A 14,353-nucleotide genomic window follows, 5' to 3' on the forward strand; every position below is an offset into this window, starting at 1 on the left:
GGGACTGTGACCCAGCACATCTGTCAGTGCAGCCAGGCTCCTGAGGGAGGCTCCAGGGCCAGGAGAGAGGAGAGTCAGTGCAGGTCAGCAGGGCTTAATGTGTGCCCAGCCACAGGAAAACAAAGGAGCCACTTGAATTGTTTAATTTTAAAGATTAGAAATTCACAAATAGCCAGTGAGGGTGAGAATGGCAAATTCATTGCTACTAGGATGACCTATGCAGTCTATCTTGCATGAGAGAAGGGACTTGGTGTAGTACGCGCTGCCTGCATAAATAAAATGGTACTGCAAATAAAAAGGATCCATGTCTTATAAATCATTTGGAAATTTACTGAGCTTCCCCTAAAACCAAATTGGCTTTTTCATTCCTGCTTCTGGAAGAAGCTCTTTTGATTTTTTTTTACACAGTTTTGCTCCTTTGCCAGCTGCAGTTTTTACGTCTAAACTGGATTTATTCATGAAGAGTTTATATGTGTTTGTTCCTGTGCCAATGTTGTACTTTCTTGTACCTCAGTCTTCTTTCTTCCTGATTATTTTCCTCCCAGTATATTTATAGATGGAGAGGGGATTTGATTGCTCTGTTTTGCTGAGTTAAGTGTACCAAGTTCCTTTAGTTCTTAAAATCAGCTTGCAGTTTCCTGATCTTTACTTCACAGTGCCTGTACCACATTATCTGGCAATTTTCCATGCTCTCCCTACTTTACTGAAGTCTAAATAAGTTTTTCTGCACTGGTTTTCCATTTAAAAAAGGAAAAAAAAGCAAAAACAAAAACCAACCACAAACCAGATGTTTGCTCAAAAAGAGGTACTGCCTAGCCTAACTCTAATGAGCCAGACTCAGCCTAATTGAAGTAAAACAGGAATTGTGCTGCAGTTTCTCATTTATTCCCTAATTATTCTTTTCCTTAAATCTACTGTAAAGCCTTATGTATTTCTGGGGCCACACTCAGGGAGCCAAGTGGTGTCCATTCCACTCCCTTTGCAAAATGTCTGTTCAGCTTCTGCTCTTTGCCAGCCCTTCTGTAACTTTATAGATTTATTGTATTTGTTGTAAGTCTGTATTACCAAGTGTCCAATCCACTTGCCACTTCTACCAAGGCTCTCTAAGAAAAATAGCTTGTTATTTTTGGAGGCAATCTCTCATTTATCATTACTGTCAGCTCCATATCACTATCAGGCAGTGCTTTCCTACACATTTCTGGTGGAGGACCTCCTGTAAATATTTTGGTGGCCTTTGCAAAGTCTCCCTCAGTCTGATTCTCCAGTTTTAAGTATAGATTTTGATCTCCACATCATGTTCTGTTCTTTGTAATTTTTATGGTCATGCTTCACATGATTTTGGAGAGGGTTGCTCAGCTGGGAAGAGATGAAGTTGTCTGTAGGATTTCTCCCCAAGCCTGAAATTCAGAGAGAGCCTCTTACACTGAGGGAGGAGCCAAGTCCCTGGAATTGCCCCTTCCCAAGCAGCATCCCACCTTCAGGGCTCTGCTGCTGCAATGTTCCTCTCAGGTGAGAACAGAGTATGCAGACTCTAGCAGAGCTGAGGAGACAAAACTGATCCCTCTTTATCTTTAGGGGATTGGAAGAGTCTGGTGAGCATGACCAGACTCTGAGGCTACTCCTTGATAAGAATATTTAGAGCCAGCTGGAGATGGTTCACTTTGTTTTGAGGAAAACTGCATGGTCAAGTGTACCTGTTGATTCTCAGCATGATTTATGTCATTTGTAACTCAGAGTGCCTCTCTGGAACTGATGAGTAGTCTTGGTACCCCAAAAAACCCATTTTCCTTCTGCCATCCTGTTAGAATCATAGAAGGGTTTGGATTGGAAAGGACTTTCAAGATCATCTTGCTCCAACGCTTTGCCAGAGCATGAACACCTTCCACTATCTCAGGTTGCTCAGGACCATATCCAACCTGGCCTTAAACATTTCAAGGGATGAGGCACCCCCAGCTTCTCTGGGCAACCTGTGCCAGGGCCTCACCACCCTCTGAGTAAAGAATTTATTCCTAATATCTGAGTGAAATATATTCTGTTCAAGTTTGAAGCCATTCCCCCTTGTCCTGTCCCTTATCAGGGACTGAGGACAGTACTCAGTCACCCAGCTGTGTGGGTTTTTGTGGAGGCACTGAAAAAATGTTTTATTTATGTTCAAAATAACATGGCTTCATTTTTTATGTTGGTCTCAGCGTCACTCAGACTGGTAAAACAAAGAGGTGTGGCACAGTGGGATGGGGAAATGGAGACACATCTGTGTTTGCTGCTGAAGAAATTGTGTGGGACTCTGCATCTTGCAGTGTATTTATAACATATTTGATTTCCTGTGTTTTGATCAGGGCACCCCTCCTCACAATGTACAAGCTATTATGAGTAACATCCAGCTTCACAATGTGGGAGCAAGAGCCTTCATATTTTTGGTTTTGCTGGGTTATAAAGTCACTGCTTGGCAATTCCTCTCTGCTTACAAAGGCTTAGAGAAAGCTCTGAGGAGGTATGGATAATGTTTGCCTATCTAATGGTTTAAATATTGATATGTGGCTAAAAAATAGAAAAAAACCCCAAACCCAACAACCAGCAACAACACAACAGGTACTGGGTTTTATTACGTTTCCTGTATGGAGGTTACTTATTTTAATTGGACAATAAGTATTCTTGTGAATGCCTCAAATAAGGATGTCCTTGGGTTTTTCTGACCACCCAAGCTGAAGCTGTTCTTTCTTTATATACTGCTTCTGATATTTATCTCTGTTATTTACCTCCTCTAGAGCTGTTAACATCTTACATGAAACTCTCACTAAAAATATTTTCAGGAAAATTATTGTTTGGTTTTTATTAAAGAATAAACTGATAAGTTGTGAGCACTAATATTTCTCTGTGATTTGTAATTCAATCTACCACTTTGAGCCTTTAACATTTTCACTGCCATGTGAGGTTTTTACTATGAATATCCCTGAGATGTTGAGGGGATCTGAGGTGCTGTACATCTCTGTCCTCTGCCATTAATCCAGCTGAGCACCTTGAGGTACAAAACTTTGCAATGCACTCATATGCACAACTGAACCAACAAAAGGACATTTAGAAGCCTCTTATGTCTTCTGACTAGAAGACCATTCTTCAAAGTCTTTCTTTAGAAATATGTAATATTTCTAATTCCATGATGATTTATACCAGAACTCCTTTATGCCATTGTGTTATGAAGGCCAGACTTTTTGGCATTAGATGTCAAATAACGTACAATAAATAATTTATTAATAATTGTTTATTGTGATTCTTTTTTTTAAGAACTAAAACATGCCTGGTCACCTAAATAATATGAGTTACACTCTTGGCAATCCTCAATAGTGCAGAACTTGCTAGTCTCTGAATTCTCTTTATATCTGGACCTTCAGTCTCAGAGTCTGATCTTAGTCTGAGAGTTCCTTAGGTTTCTGTGAATTTGCTATGTATTTTTTACTTTGACCAGTTCAGTTTGGTGGGCACACAGGAAGACAGCTACTTGTGACCCCTACAACATCTCTGCCATCCAAATGAATTTACCAGAATTTAGGGGATGAATAGGGAAGGGTTGGAATTAGATGAAGACCTATTTCTTTTATGTCCTTGCACCTAGTCCATTTGGCAAAGGACATAATGAATGTTGGAACTAACCTTGCTATGAAGTCACCAGTAGTGAGGTATCTTCATGTGGTTTTGATGTACAAGGCAGAATTGCCTGAGCAATGAGGAAATAGGTGTCTGCCCAGCATCCTCCAGGAGCTGAATGTCTCTAAGTCTGCTGAGAGATTTGACTGCATGGCCATCATTGCCCAGAAAGGTTTTGGATGCTAGAAGTGTTTGGGGACAGGTTGGATGGAGCTCTGAGGAACCTGCCCATGTCAAGGGGTGAATGAGATGGGCTTTAAGGTCCCTTCCAAAATCATTCCTTGATTCTATGATTCCATTATTTGAAAGTGTCACCCTAGGCACCTCTGCATAATCTCCCCACCTTTAGGTGGCCTAATCAGAAGCACCAGGAAAGCTGTTGGAAATCAATTTCCTACTGGAAATATTTAGGGTTGTGTGGGCTATTTCTGAACATGAGACACACAATGAGGGAAGGGAGACATTCCCGTAGTGTGGCAGGAGGTACCCAGTGTGATATTCCCTGGAGGAACTGCAGCCTGTGGAAGCATCTGCACTGGAGCAGGGAATGTGTGAAGAGGAGGGAGCAGCTGAGGGTTCCCTTTATGGACTGACACAAACCCCCATCTCCATCCCCTGAGCTGCTCGGGAGGAGAGGAGTCTAAAATACTGAAGCCAAGCCTGGAAGAAGGGAGTGGGCTGGAGAGAGGTTTTATTTTAATGTTTGGGTTCGTTTCTTTCTACCCAGTTGTGAATGAATTAAATTAATTTCCCAGAAGTTGAATCAATTTTGCCAGTGGCAATAACTGGTAAGCAATCTCCCTGTCTTTATCCCATCCTATTTTTCAGCCTATTTTCTCCTGCTGTTCTGTTGTTGAGGGGGAGGGACAGCTCATGTGGTTGGCAATGTGGCTGTTAGCCAAGGATAACCCACCACAATTCTGAGCAGCAAAAATCCAAAAAAAAGTGGTCAGACAGTTATGGAATATTATTCTTTGGAGCTGATGTAGTAGAATGGGCACATGGTAAATCTTAAATATCTGCGTATGGAGGAGTGTCCTGTTACACTAATGTGTAATATCATTTTAATACCCTTTTACTGGTATTTGGAAATTATTAGACTGTGAGTAGTCCACACAGAGTATTTTTGTCAGTAAAAAAATTGTATTGCATAAAACCATAATGAAAATTCAAAGGGCCTTAAGGCAAGTCTTGTACTTGCTTTAGAAAAAATTAGGATCAATACCATCAATTAAAAATGTCTGCATAGTGCAAGAACAGCATAATGGAGAGAATAGTCAGGTAGCTTTGATTGCTGTTATGTTTAACCAAATGCTGTGTGTATTTAAAATATGGACTGCTTTTATTTTCTTTTCTGAAAACTAGCATGTAAACAGAGAGTTTTCACGCCCAAGCTCTTGACTGAAACAGATAGCTAGAAATGTCAAAGGTTGTGCTGGAATTAGATCCCAGATGGGGAGAAGCTGCCAGCTGAAGCAGGTAGAGTAACATGGGCTTTCAGCTGTGAAGGACACGGAACATTTGCCTCTGGAGTGGTACTTTTTTTGGTTTTGTTTTTTTTTCTCCCCATCAAACCTCTTTTCTTCAGCTTTTAACCTTAGAAAGACATATCTAGGTCATTCACTATTACACACTTTGGAAAGATTTTATTGTTAAGTGTAGCCTGGGATGTTCATACAGGAGTTCACAGATAACTTGGTGTTTTCATAAAGTTACAGAATGGTTCAGGTTGGAAAAGATTTGCACTTAGAGGCTGGGACAAAAATCAGGCCAAAATTAACTGTAAACACCAATGGGTTAACGGACTTTATAAATCAAGAGACCAAAGGATGGAAAATGCAGAGAAAGGGAGACTTTTGTAACACCAGGATGGTGCTAGAGCTGGTTGGTGGGAGGTCTGCAAGGAGATGGAAGTATCCTGAGCTACAATGTCCTGCACTGGGTACTGTACTGAACACTGCCTTGTATTCCTCATCCATGGAAGTGGTGGTGAAGGAAGACCAGGATGAGTTTTTCCTCTCTTTAGACTGAGCTCATGTTCTGGGCACTGGAACAGGCTCCCCAGGGAAGTGGTCCCAGCACCTGCCAAAGTTCATGAAGTGTTTGGACAATTCTCTCAGACACATGGAGGGATTTTTAGGGTGTCCTGTGCAGGGCCAAAGTTGGCTTTGATGATCCTTGTGGGTCTCTTCCAATGAAGGGTAATCCATGATTCTATGTGTAATTTAGATCAGTGAAATTGCTGATGTTTTCTTTTTCTGTCTTCCTTCACCTAATGCAGGGATCCCCTATGGGATAGAAAACATCCAGAATACAACTGGTTTAGATGTGATTAAAAAAAATCACAGAATGGCAGGGACCCCAGTGGGCCATCTGATCCAACCTCCCTGCTCACGCAGGGTCATCCCAGAGCAGAGGATTGTGTCCAGACAGTTCTGGAATATCTCCAGGGAGGGAGACTTCACACCTTCTCTGGGCAAATGATTAATGCTGACATTTTCTTGATAAGGCAGACTCGCCATGGAACAGCAGAGTTATAACTATTATTCATAATATGTGCAATAATATTCCTAGATATGAGATTAGCACTTTGGTTATCTTTCCACCAAAGTTTTTTTGTTGTTTGTTTCGTTTTTTTGGCTTTGTTTTGTATTAATTTTTGTCACTCCTTGTCTAAAATTGGGGCATTTTATCATAGAAGTTTGTCCATGTCTCCTTTTCCTACAGGAGGCCAAGTGCTTTTCACGATCTTTCTTCATTATTCACACATCAGGCCATTGTGTCCACTCTGCCTGGTATAAAATTGAAAGGATCTGATTAAACCCACTTTAATTAAAGCTAAAAAGTAGAAGATCCTGAACATGCCTGTTCTCTTGAGCCCTTTAGGGTGCTCTCACCCTGGAATTTCAGGTTGGATCAAGAGGTCACTTCTCTAGCAGTGTGTAACTTTTCATCCTTTCTCTGCAGGTATTACCAGATAAGAGCTGGACTGAAGATCCCATCCAGGATCCCCCACAGGCTGTTTGCTACCATTGCAGGACAGACAGGTAAGCAGGTCCCAGAAGAATGTGACATGGCTGCAGGTGAGGTAGGATGGAGAAGAAAACTGTGTGGAACAGGTGAGCCTGGATTGAGATCCAAACCTGGCTTTCCCTAATGATCAGTATTATTCATCTCTGTTTGGGTAAGGGTTTGTGTCTGGTATTGGGCTTGTGTCTGTCAGAAAAGCAGAGGAAATATTCACAATCTGATCTGAAAGCATGTCTCATCTATGTGGTTCCTTGCTGACAATTTTCCAGTTTAATATTACTTAACGTCTTTAAGGTTCTATGTTTTTTTAATAAATAAAAAAAAGTATTGTTCCATTTGGAAGTTCAATTAAAATGCAAAATTATTAGACAGGTCATATAAAACACAAATAATTATACCAAAATCTGAGAAAATCACCAAAAAAAAAAAAAAGAAAAGAAATCCCAAATGCAAAAGCTGAATAAAGAAGTTTTCTTGAAAAATCAATGAATATATAAATAATTTAGTCTGGGTTTGGAAAAACATCTTGTGAAAAATCCTCAAGGAAAAAAGTATTATTTTACAACAAATTCCACTGTAATTTGCCCTTAGCATATCCAGAATCCCCTGGAGTTCCTTAGATTTCTGGAAATATCCTCAAATTACAGCAGTTCCTGGCATAAGTAGTCTTAAACTAATGAAATAACCTCTTGTGAAGAAAGCTAGAACTTCACTTTCTTGGGGCAAAAAACCACTCCATAACAATCAATAAAAAAGCCAAACTACTCCTGTTCAGAATAAACTATGATTTATATTTACTTTTTTTACAAAATAGTATTTTCTTCTCCCTCATACGTCTTCAGCATCGAGAAAATAGTGAAGGTTCTTTCACTTCTTCTGGAAACAACTCACGTAGACACATGGGCAGGGGAGAGGCTAGGCTGGCAGTGCAGTTACAGGATTAGCACTTGACTTTCATGGTGCTAATGCAATCCAGACTGGGCTCTAATAGCTTTATAGGGCTAACATCAAGACAAGGGATATTTAAGCTATTAAGGCTTTAAACAGTTTCTCCTTGGCTATCTTTGCAAGTACTTCCTAATTGATTTCATAGATCTGCAAGAGAGCATTATTTAATGGGACTGAACTTAAAGGTACACAGGCCATAATGTGGGGTTTTTTCATGCCACTGATCTCTCTCAGTATGTGGATACCTGGAATAAGGCTAATTAAATTGCTGTGCATGTTTCAATAAGACACTCCTATTAAAATAGCATTACAGCAAAACATGGGGGATATAAAACAGTGAATAAACTCCTACCTCACCAGCAAGAATGACTATAAAATAAGTGGAATTCATGAGTTCACTTTAAAGGAAGTATTTTTAATCTTTCCCTTATCGGGTTCGTAGGATCTGTGAAAACTGAGAATATATTTTGGAAATGATTATGTAAATTCATAAAGTAAAATCTGTGAATTTATGCAGTAATAAAATATATAAAATATGTAAGCATACAAAATAAATAGGAGGCAGTATTTATCTTCTGATGCACATGGCTTTTTATTTTTATTAAATGTACAGGATTTACGATAAAACCTTGGGAACTGACAGCATTAGCAATGTTTGCCTCCCACTAGATGTTTTCAGCAGCAGAGGCAAAAACTCCCGAAGTTTACAATAATTCAGCAGAGGGAAAGCTGCAGTCTGTGCTAGGCAGTCCCTTGGTGGTGACCAACCAAGTGTGAGCAGAAAGAATTCCAGAATTCCGCCCATGGCATGGGACTGACAGGTTCTGCAGGATGCCTTAGTGACCTACCACATGGTCCACAATTTATCCATATCCTGTGTAAAATTTAGGAAGAGAATGGGTTGTGTGGCTTAGTCAAACAGAGGAGAGCTGTGCTGGAGCCCCTGTGGTGTGGTCACTCACATCCTCATACTGACCATTAGCTTGTGTTGAGTCAGGGTGCATGAGCAGGAACATGCTGGGAACATAAATATATTCACAAAAACATACATTTCATTCATACTCCTAAGCATTTTTTGGAAGGTTGTTTCCCTAAACACAAGACAAGACTGGTGGCTGGGGATTTTCACAGAATCATGCAATCATAAAATCTGGAAAAGACCTCCAAGATCATGCCCAACCTTTGGGCTGAACACTGCTTTGCCCACTAAACCATACAGTGGAGTGATGTCCCGTTCTCGGCTGTTTTGATGGCCTGGAAAGGCTCGGGGAGGCCTTGGGACAGCCCGCGCTCCAAAGGACGAGAAGAGTCTTCAGGTTTTTTCTTGGTCTTCAGTGTTTATTCGTTTTTATCTACAAGATTTTCTCTCGGCCCGACAGAGGTCTGCACAGCACGTCAGTCATGGACACACTGACTGCCTTCGGGGCGGTCACTTATCTTTATACCCAAAACTACGTATAAGATATTTAGCTATTTTCCCCAATGCTTTTCACCCTTATTGACAAGTGCACTTTTAGTAAGGACCAATCCCAAAGTGCCACCACCACCACAGAAGATGGAGGCCAAGAAGAAGAAGAAGAAGAAGGAGAACAGGACACGCCCCAATTCCTCCATCTTACTTCTCTAGACCCCCCTGTACCAAAATTCTAAAACCTGTGTTTCACACTATAATTAACCTATCCCTTCACCATTTATCCCAGTGTGATCCTCCCATCCTCATACAGGTGTTGTCTCCTGTGCAGGATCAAAGTCCAGCCACCAGACACTTCTGGCAACATTCCAGGACCTCCGAGCCCCCCAAGGGTGGTCTCGGTGACTCTGCACCTCAGTCCTGAGGCGCTGAGATCCCACATCGTGACACTTCTGCTTTTTTCTGAACACTTCCAGGGATGGTGACTCCACCACTTCCCCAGGGAGCTTGTTCCAATGCTTACCCACTCTTTCAGGAAATAATTTTTTTCCTTATATTTAACCTGAAACTCCCCTGACTCAACTTGTGGTAATATCACAAATTTTCTGGGAGAAGAGAGAGAACCCCACCTCCTTTCAGTTTGTTGTAGAGAATGATAAGGTCTCCCCTGAATCTTCTTTCCTCCAGACCAAACCTCTCCAGCTCCCTCATCTGCTCCTTCTGTTCCAGATTATGCTCCTCATTTTTGAGCAATGAGAAGGCGAGAGGGAACAAGGCTTGTTGCGCACAAGTTGCTGTCATGCAGATTTTATACCCCCACGAAATTCAGCTTCCTGCCTTTTAATAGATACCATGACTGAAGACTGCTTTGGGCTTGTGAAGAAATTATGCTCTCTGCTCATTCATGTACAGCTCATAGCACAAACTCCATTGCCCTCGGCATCCCTCCTACAGGGCTGAGGTAATGCAGACATAGCCTGAATTTAAACCCTAGAAATGCCTTTCTGAGTGGATTTGTGGGGCTTTGGCCTCTGGTGCTCTTCATCAGCATGGCTTGGTAATGTCACCATGGGATGGTGTCTGCCTGCAGCAGGCAGAGGGCTGAGCCTGTGGGACCCAAGCATGAGCAGCCAGAGGAGCAGGGAAGTGAAGATGCTCCTCTCAGTTATAATTTGTATAATTAGCTCCTTGCCTGAGCTCTCTTATGACCCACTAAGTGTCTACCATAACATTTTAATCTATTGTATAAATTTTGGGGCAAGGATTCATAGAAGTAGTGAACATACACTCATTCATTGATTTCCAGGCTGCAGGCACAAGTTGAAAAACTGCAGGAGCTTATCTTAAAAACATGCATTTAAACCATCTTTTTTTGCTCATTCCTCAGAACACTGGGAGAAAGAGCAATGGTCAGAAACAGTTAGGGTTAGCTGTTTTATCTTGATGTTCTGCACTTTGTAAAAGAGGGGGAAATGGAGACCAGAACAGTTCAGAGGAGGAGAAGTTAAAGAACATGGTATGCATGGGACAAATCTTGGCAGCATTAATGCCAATAGAGGCTTAGAGGGTGAATTATAGCATTGAAAATGCCTGATAAACCCAATCTCAGAAAGAATATAAATCTCCATCTCTTCTGCAGTGTTTTGCAGTAGTCTACACAACACTTGAGTGCATTATAATTTTGAAACAGAATTATTCTTTAAAAGTGAAAGCTGCAATCAGCTTTTTTGGTAAGTTTTCAACCCACTATGCCTCATTCCCATGTCCTGCAACCAGCAATACTCATTTGCCTCCAGCTTGCCTACTTATTTACCTTACAGGCCACAGAAATTGTTTTGCTGGGTGAACATTAAGAAAAAAAAATCTTTCACATGGCATATAACTAAAGAAATTACTCAGGACTTTGATTTGTGTTCTGATCTCCTTTTTTCTCCAGCCAGAAGTACCATGTTGCCAATTCTCAATACTCCAAACAGACAAATATTTTTGAAAACTTGACCTGAAAATATAATTACAAGTAATACAAAGCATTTAAGAAAAATTATCACTGGCTATGCTAATCTTTGTTGGACTGTAGAAGTCTTCCATCTAATTTTAGTCAATTAAATTGGGTTATTGTTTGAAAGTGCAGAAAGCCAAGGACAGCCAAGGAATTAGATTCTTCCTTCATTTTTTCTCATAAAAGGCAGGGAGATAAGGTGCAATATTTTTTCCAGACAAGTCAAGAAAAAGCAGCTGTGATTGCCATTACACATTGACTCTTTTTATTGGTGATGTAAAATTGTGTAGTCACAATTTTATGCTTTTTCATAAAATGTAATGCCTGACTTTAGGCGACAAGAGGAAGCACAATTTCAATTCTGGCATGCAAAGAAAAAAAAACAAAAACCAAACAAAAAAACCCCCAAACAAACAAAAAACCAAAAACCCACATAAAACCAGGAGCATCAGAAAAATAATGGAATCATAGAATCATTTAGGTTAGAAAAGATCTCTTGCATTCCACCATTACCCTAACACATTAAACTCCACCACCAACCCATGTCCCTAAAACAAAGAACATTGCTGTAGCCTCTGTCTGAACTATACAAGTTCATGATAATCCACACTCAATTCCTTTTCCTATAAGTTAAATTACTTACTTAAGTCTCTGGCTACCTTTCACCTAAGACATCATTTGAAAGGTTATTTGCATTTCTGATATGTTCCATAATTAACTGTTTGTGCCTGTTTTAAATAAACAAGCAGTGATCTTAATTTCTTCATTAATGTTTGACTCTCTCAGAGCAATTCCCAGTGAAGGAATTCTGCTTTGATTATTAAAGAGAAACCCTTTATTGTAAATGGCTTCTTAATGCAGTCAAAACAAACAGTTGCAGTTAGTTGCTCATTAGAGCAAGGAGAAACAGCACCATGACTTGTAGAACAGTATAAAATTGCAGTCATTATTTTCAATAACTTCTTGAAAGGTAATTTCTTCCTCCATTAAGTGAAGGTAAGGTTACTGTTTTTGAAGTATGAAGAAAAGGGGTAGAAATTTATGCTTTAGCAAACAAATGAGTTTATTTTCAAAGCTTATTAAAAGTAATCTGAAAATAAATAGGGATTTTCTATATAAAATAAAGCATACCTGATAAATACAAATTATATCCAGAGAGCACTTCACTGTGAGAAAAGGTGTTTTGGGGATGAGTTGTCTTAGGAAACTTCAGCTGTGAGGCCATAAGAGATGAGCCCATCCCTGGAAGCATTCACGACAGATTGGATGGGGCCCATGGTCCAATGGAAGCTGTCCTTGACTGTGGCATGGGAGTTGGATTGAGATGATCTTTAAGGTCCCTTCCAACCCAAATCATTCTGTAATTCTATGATCAGGCGTTTTAAGACTTGCTAACTCACAATCTAAGCAGAACTAATTCTATGACATTTCAAGAGAAAAGGAGAAAGAAACAGAGAAAAAATAATGAAAAGGATCAAAGAGATGTTTCTGACTGACCTGATACTTCTGTCTGCATGTCTCAGTCATCTTCCAGCCTTTCATAAATGCCTCAAGGATGGAAGCTGAAAAGTATTTTGGCTACAAGAATTTCCATTGTTGACTTCATCTAAGCTGGAAACCCTCAATTCCCCCCTCCAGAAGCTGGGTCAGATCACTCAGATGGAAATGGAGTAGATCCCACAGTGTTGGAGATGCTGAACAGCATCCCAACCCAAAATTGAGACCTGGTCAGTGGAGAAAGCCAAAGCCAAGAAGGGTCTGCAAGCATCAATACAGGCTACAAGTCTCTTCCCCTGGCCAGTGAGTCTGAAACACAAAACTTCAGCATCAATGAAGGCCTGGCTGGGACAGAATCCAGCTGTTCACATGTAGAGAGCCAACAGTATTTCTGGTGCTTGGGGCCAAGGGTGAATTTCACCTTTGGGGTAAAATTTGCCATGCAGCAGCTCCAGTCCTACCACTCCAGTGTGAGCTGGCCTTCACAGAGCTCTCTTCTCTTCCAGGTTCCCCTACATGTCTTTAATTTCCCCACACAGTGATTCTCCCTGTCTTCACTCAGATGTAAATTTCAGTCTTGGGACCCCTTTAAAATCATTGCTCTAAACATTGGCAAGTCACACTAATTCAGTAGGCAAATTGCACCCAGACATCAGTTGTCTTGTTTTCTGCATTGATGAAAAGCTATGTGCTATTTAATGTCCCATACTTTACTCAGAGTTTTTTGCCACCTGAATTAATATTTGGAATAAATATATGGAGTGGCAGCTACAGAGTTATATAAACACAGGGGATGAGTATTTGCTCACACAAGTTTCAGAAGAACAGAATTCTTTTCATATATGAATTCTCTAACTAAACGAGGCTCTTAAGGAACTAGCAATGAGTTTAGAAGCAGAAATAAACACAACAACAACAACAAAAAAAGAAAATGCTTTGTTTGTTTTAACAAAGCATTAAGCATGCTTTTTTTTTCTGCTGATCCCAAGCAGTTCAGTTATTCCATTATCTCAAATTTCAGCATCTCTGAGAAATGAACCTTGGTTTATAGAACAAATCAGTGATAAGAGACTGTATTTATGTTAGGATCCTTCCTACAAGGAAATTAATAGGACATCTTGCTTTTTATCATCACTGAATCTATGCATGGGCAGAGAGGTAGCTTTATATAATTCTTTCCATGAGGCTAATGAAAATGTCAAAAGGCAAGGTTAAGATAAAAGATTCCTCTCAGAAATGTGCAGCTTTAATCAAAAGTCACACAGAGGGAGAAAACATCCTGAACTTTTTGATCATGCAATTTTAAAATTATAGTGTCTCCTTTAGAAATGTAACATCTCCATTTATTCTAAATATAAATATGCTAAACATAATACTTCAAAATAAAAACAAGTCTCTTCAAACATTTAAATATGAAAATGATTATACATTGAATGAGTTCATGCCTGAAAAATGTTATCTTTGCACTTTACAAGTAGGCTTATTTTAGCCCTGGAGGGTCTGCATGAGTGTTCCTCTGCCAAAGAATGTGCATTTTCAACCTTCAGCAACTGGGTTTTCAAACTTCCCTAAAGCTAGATTTGCAACTCAGTACATGAGGATAAATGTGTCATGTTCACACCTGGTTTGTTGATTTCAGAGCCTAAATTTTCAGAATTTTCAGAAGTCATTACCAGTATTGGTTCAGTCTTTATTTATTTTTTGTTCAGCCTGGAACGTGACAATTTCAATAGAAAGGTACTTGAAACTGGGATGTCAAAATGGCAAACTAAATAACAAATCAGAGCTTAAAGTCTGCAATAAGGTCTGATATTTCCTGTTCATTG

At 40.0% G+C, this 14,353-nt stretch overlaps 1 protein-coding gene across 3 annotated transcripts in view; it reads left to right on the top strand.

Annotated features, from left to right (window-relative positions):
• FAM135B (family with sequence similarity 135 member B) overlaps positions 1 to 14,353 on the top strand; it is a 195,437-nt gene that overhangs the window by 85,121 nt on the left and 95,963 nt on the right. For all 3 annotated transcript variants that reach the window (XM_054273529.1, XM_054273619.1, XM_054273712.1), the window contains exon 3: positions 6,610 to 6,689. In XM_054273529.1, the coding sequence (XP_054129504.1) occupies positions 6,610 to 6,689 (80 nt within the window). The remainder of the gene's footprint in view (positions 1 to 6,609; positions 6,690 to 14,353) is intronic.

The sequence above is a fragment of the Melozone crissalis genome, unplaced genomic scaffold (genome assembly GCF_028551555.1).
Source record: "Melozone crissalis strain CALT ecotype California unplaced genomic scaffold, PUWL_Pcris_2 ptg000002l_1, whole genome shotgun sequence".
Lineage (NCBI taxonomy): Eukaryota > Metazoa > Chordata > Aves > Passeriformes > Passerellidae > Melozone > Melozone crissalis.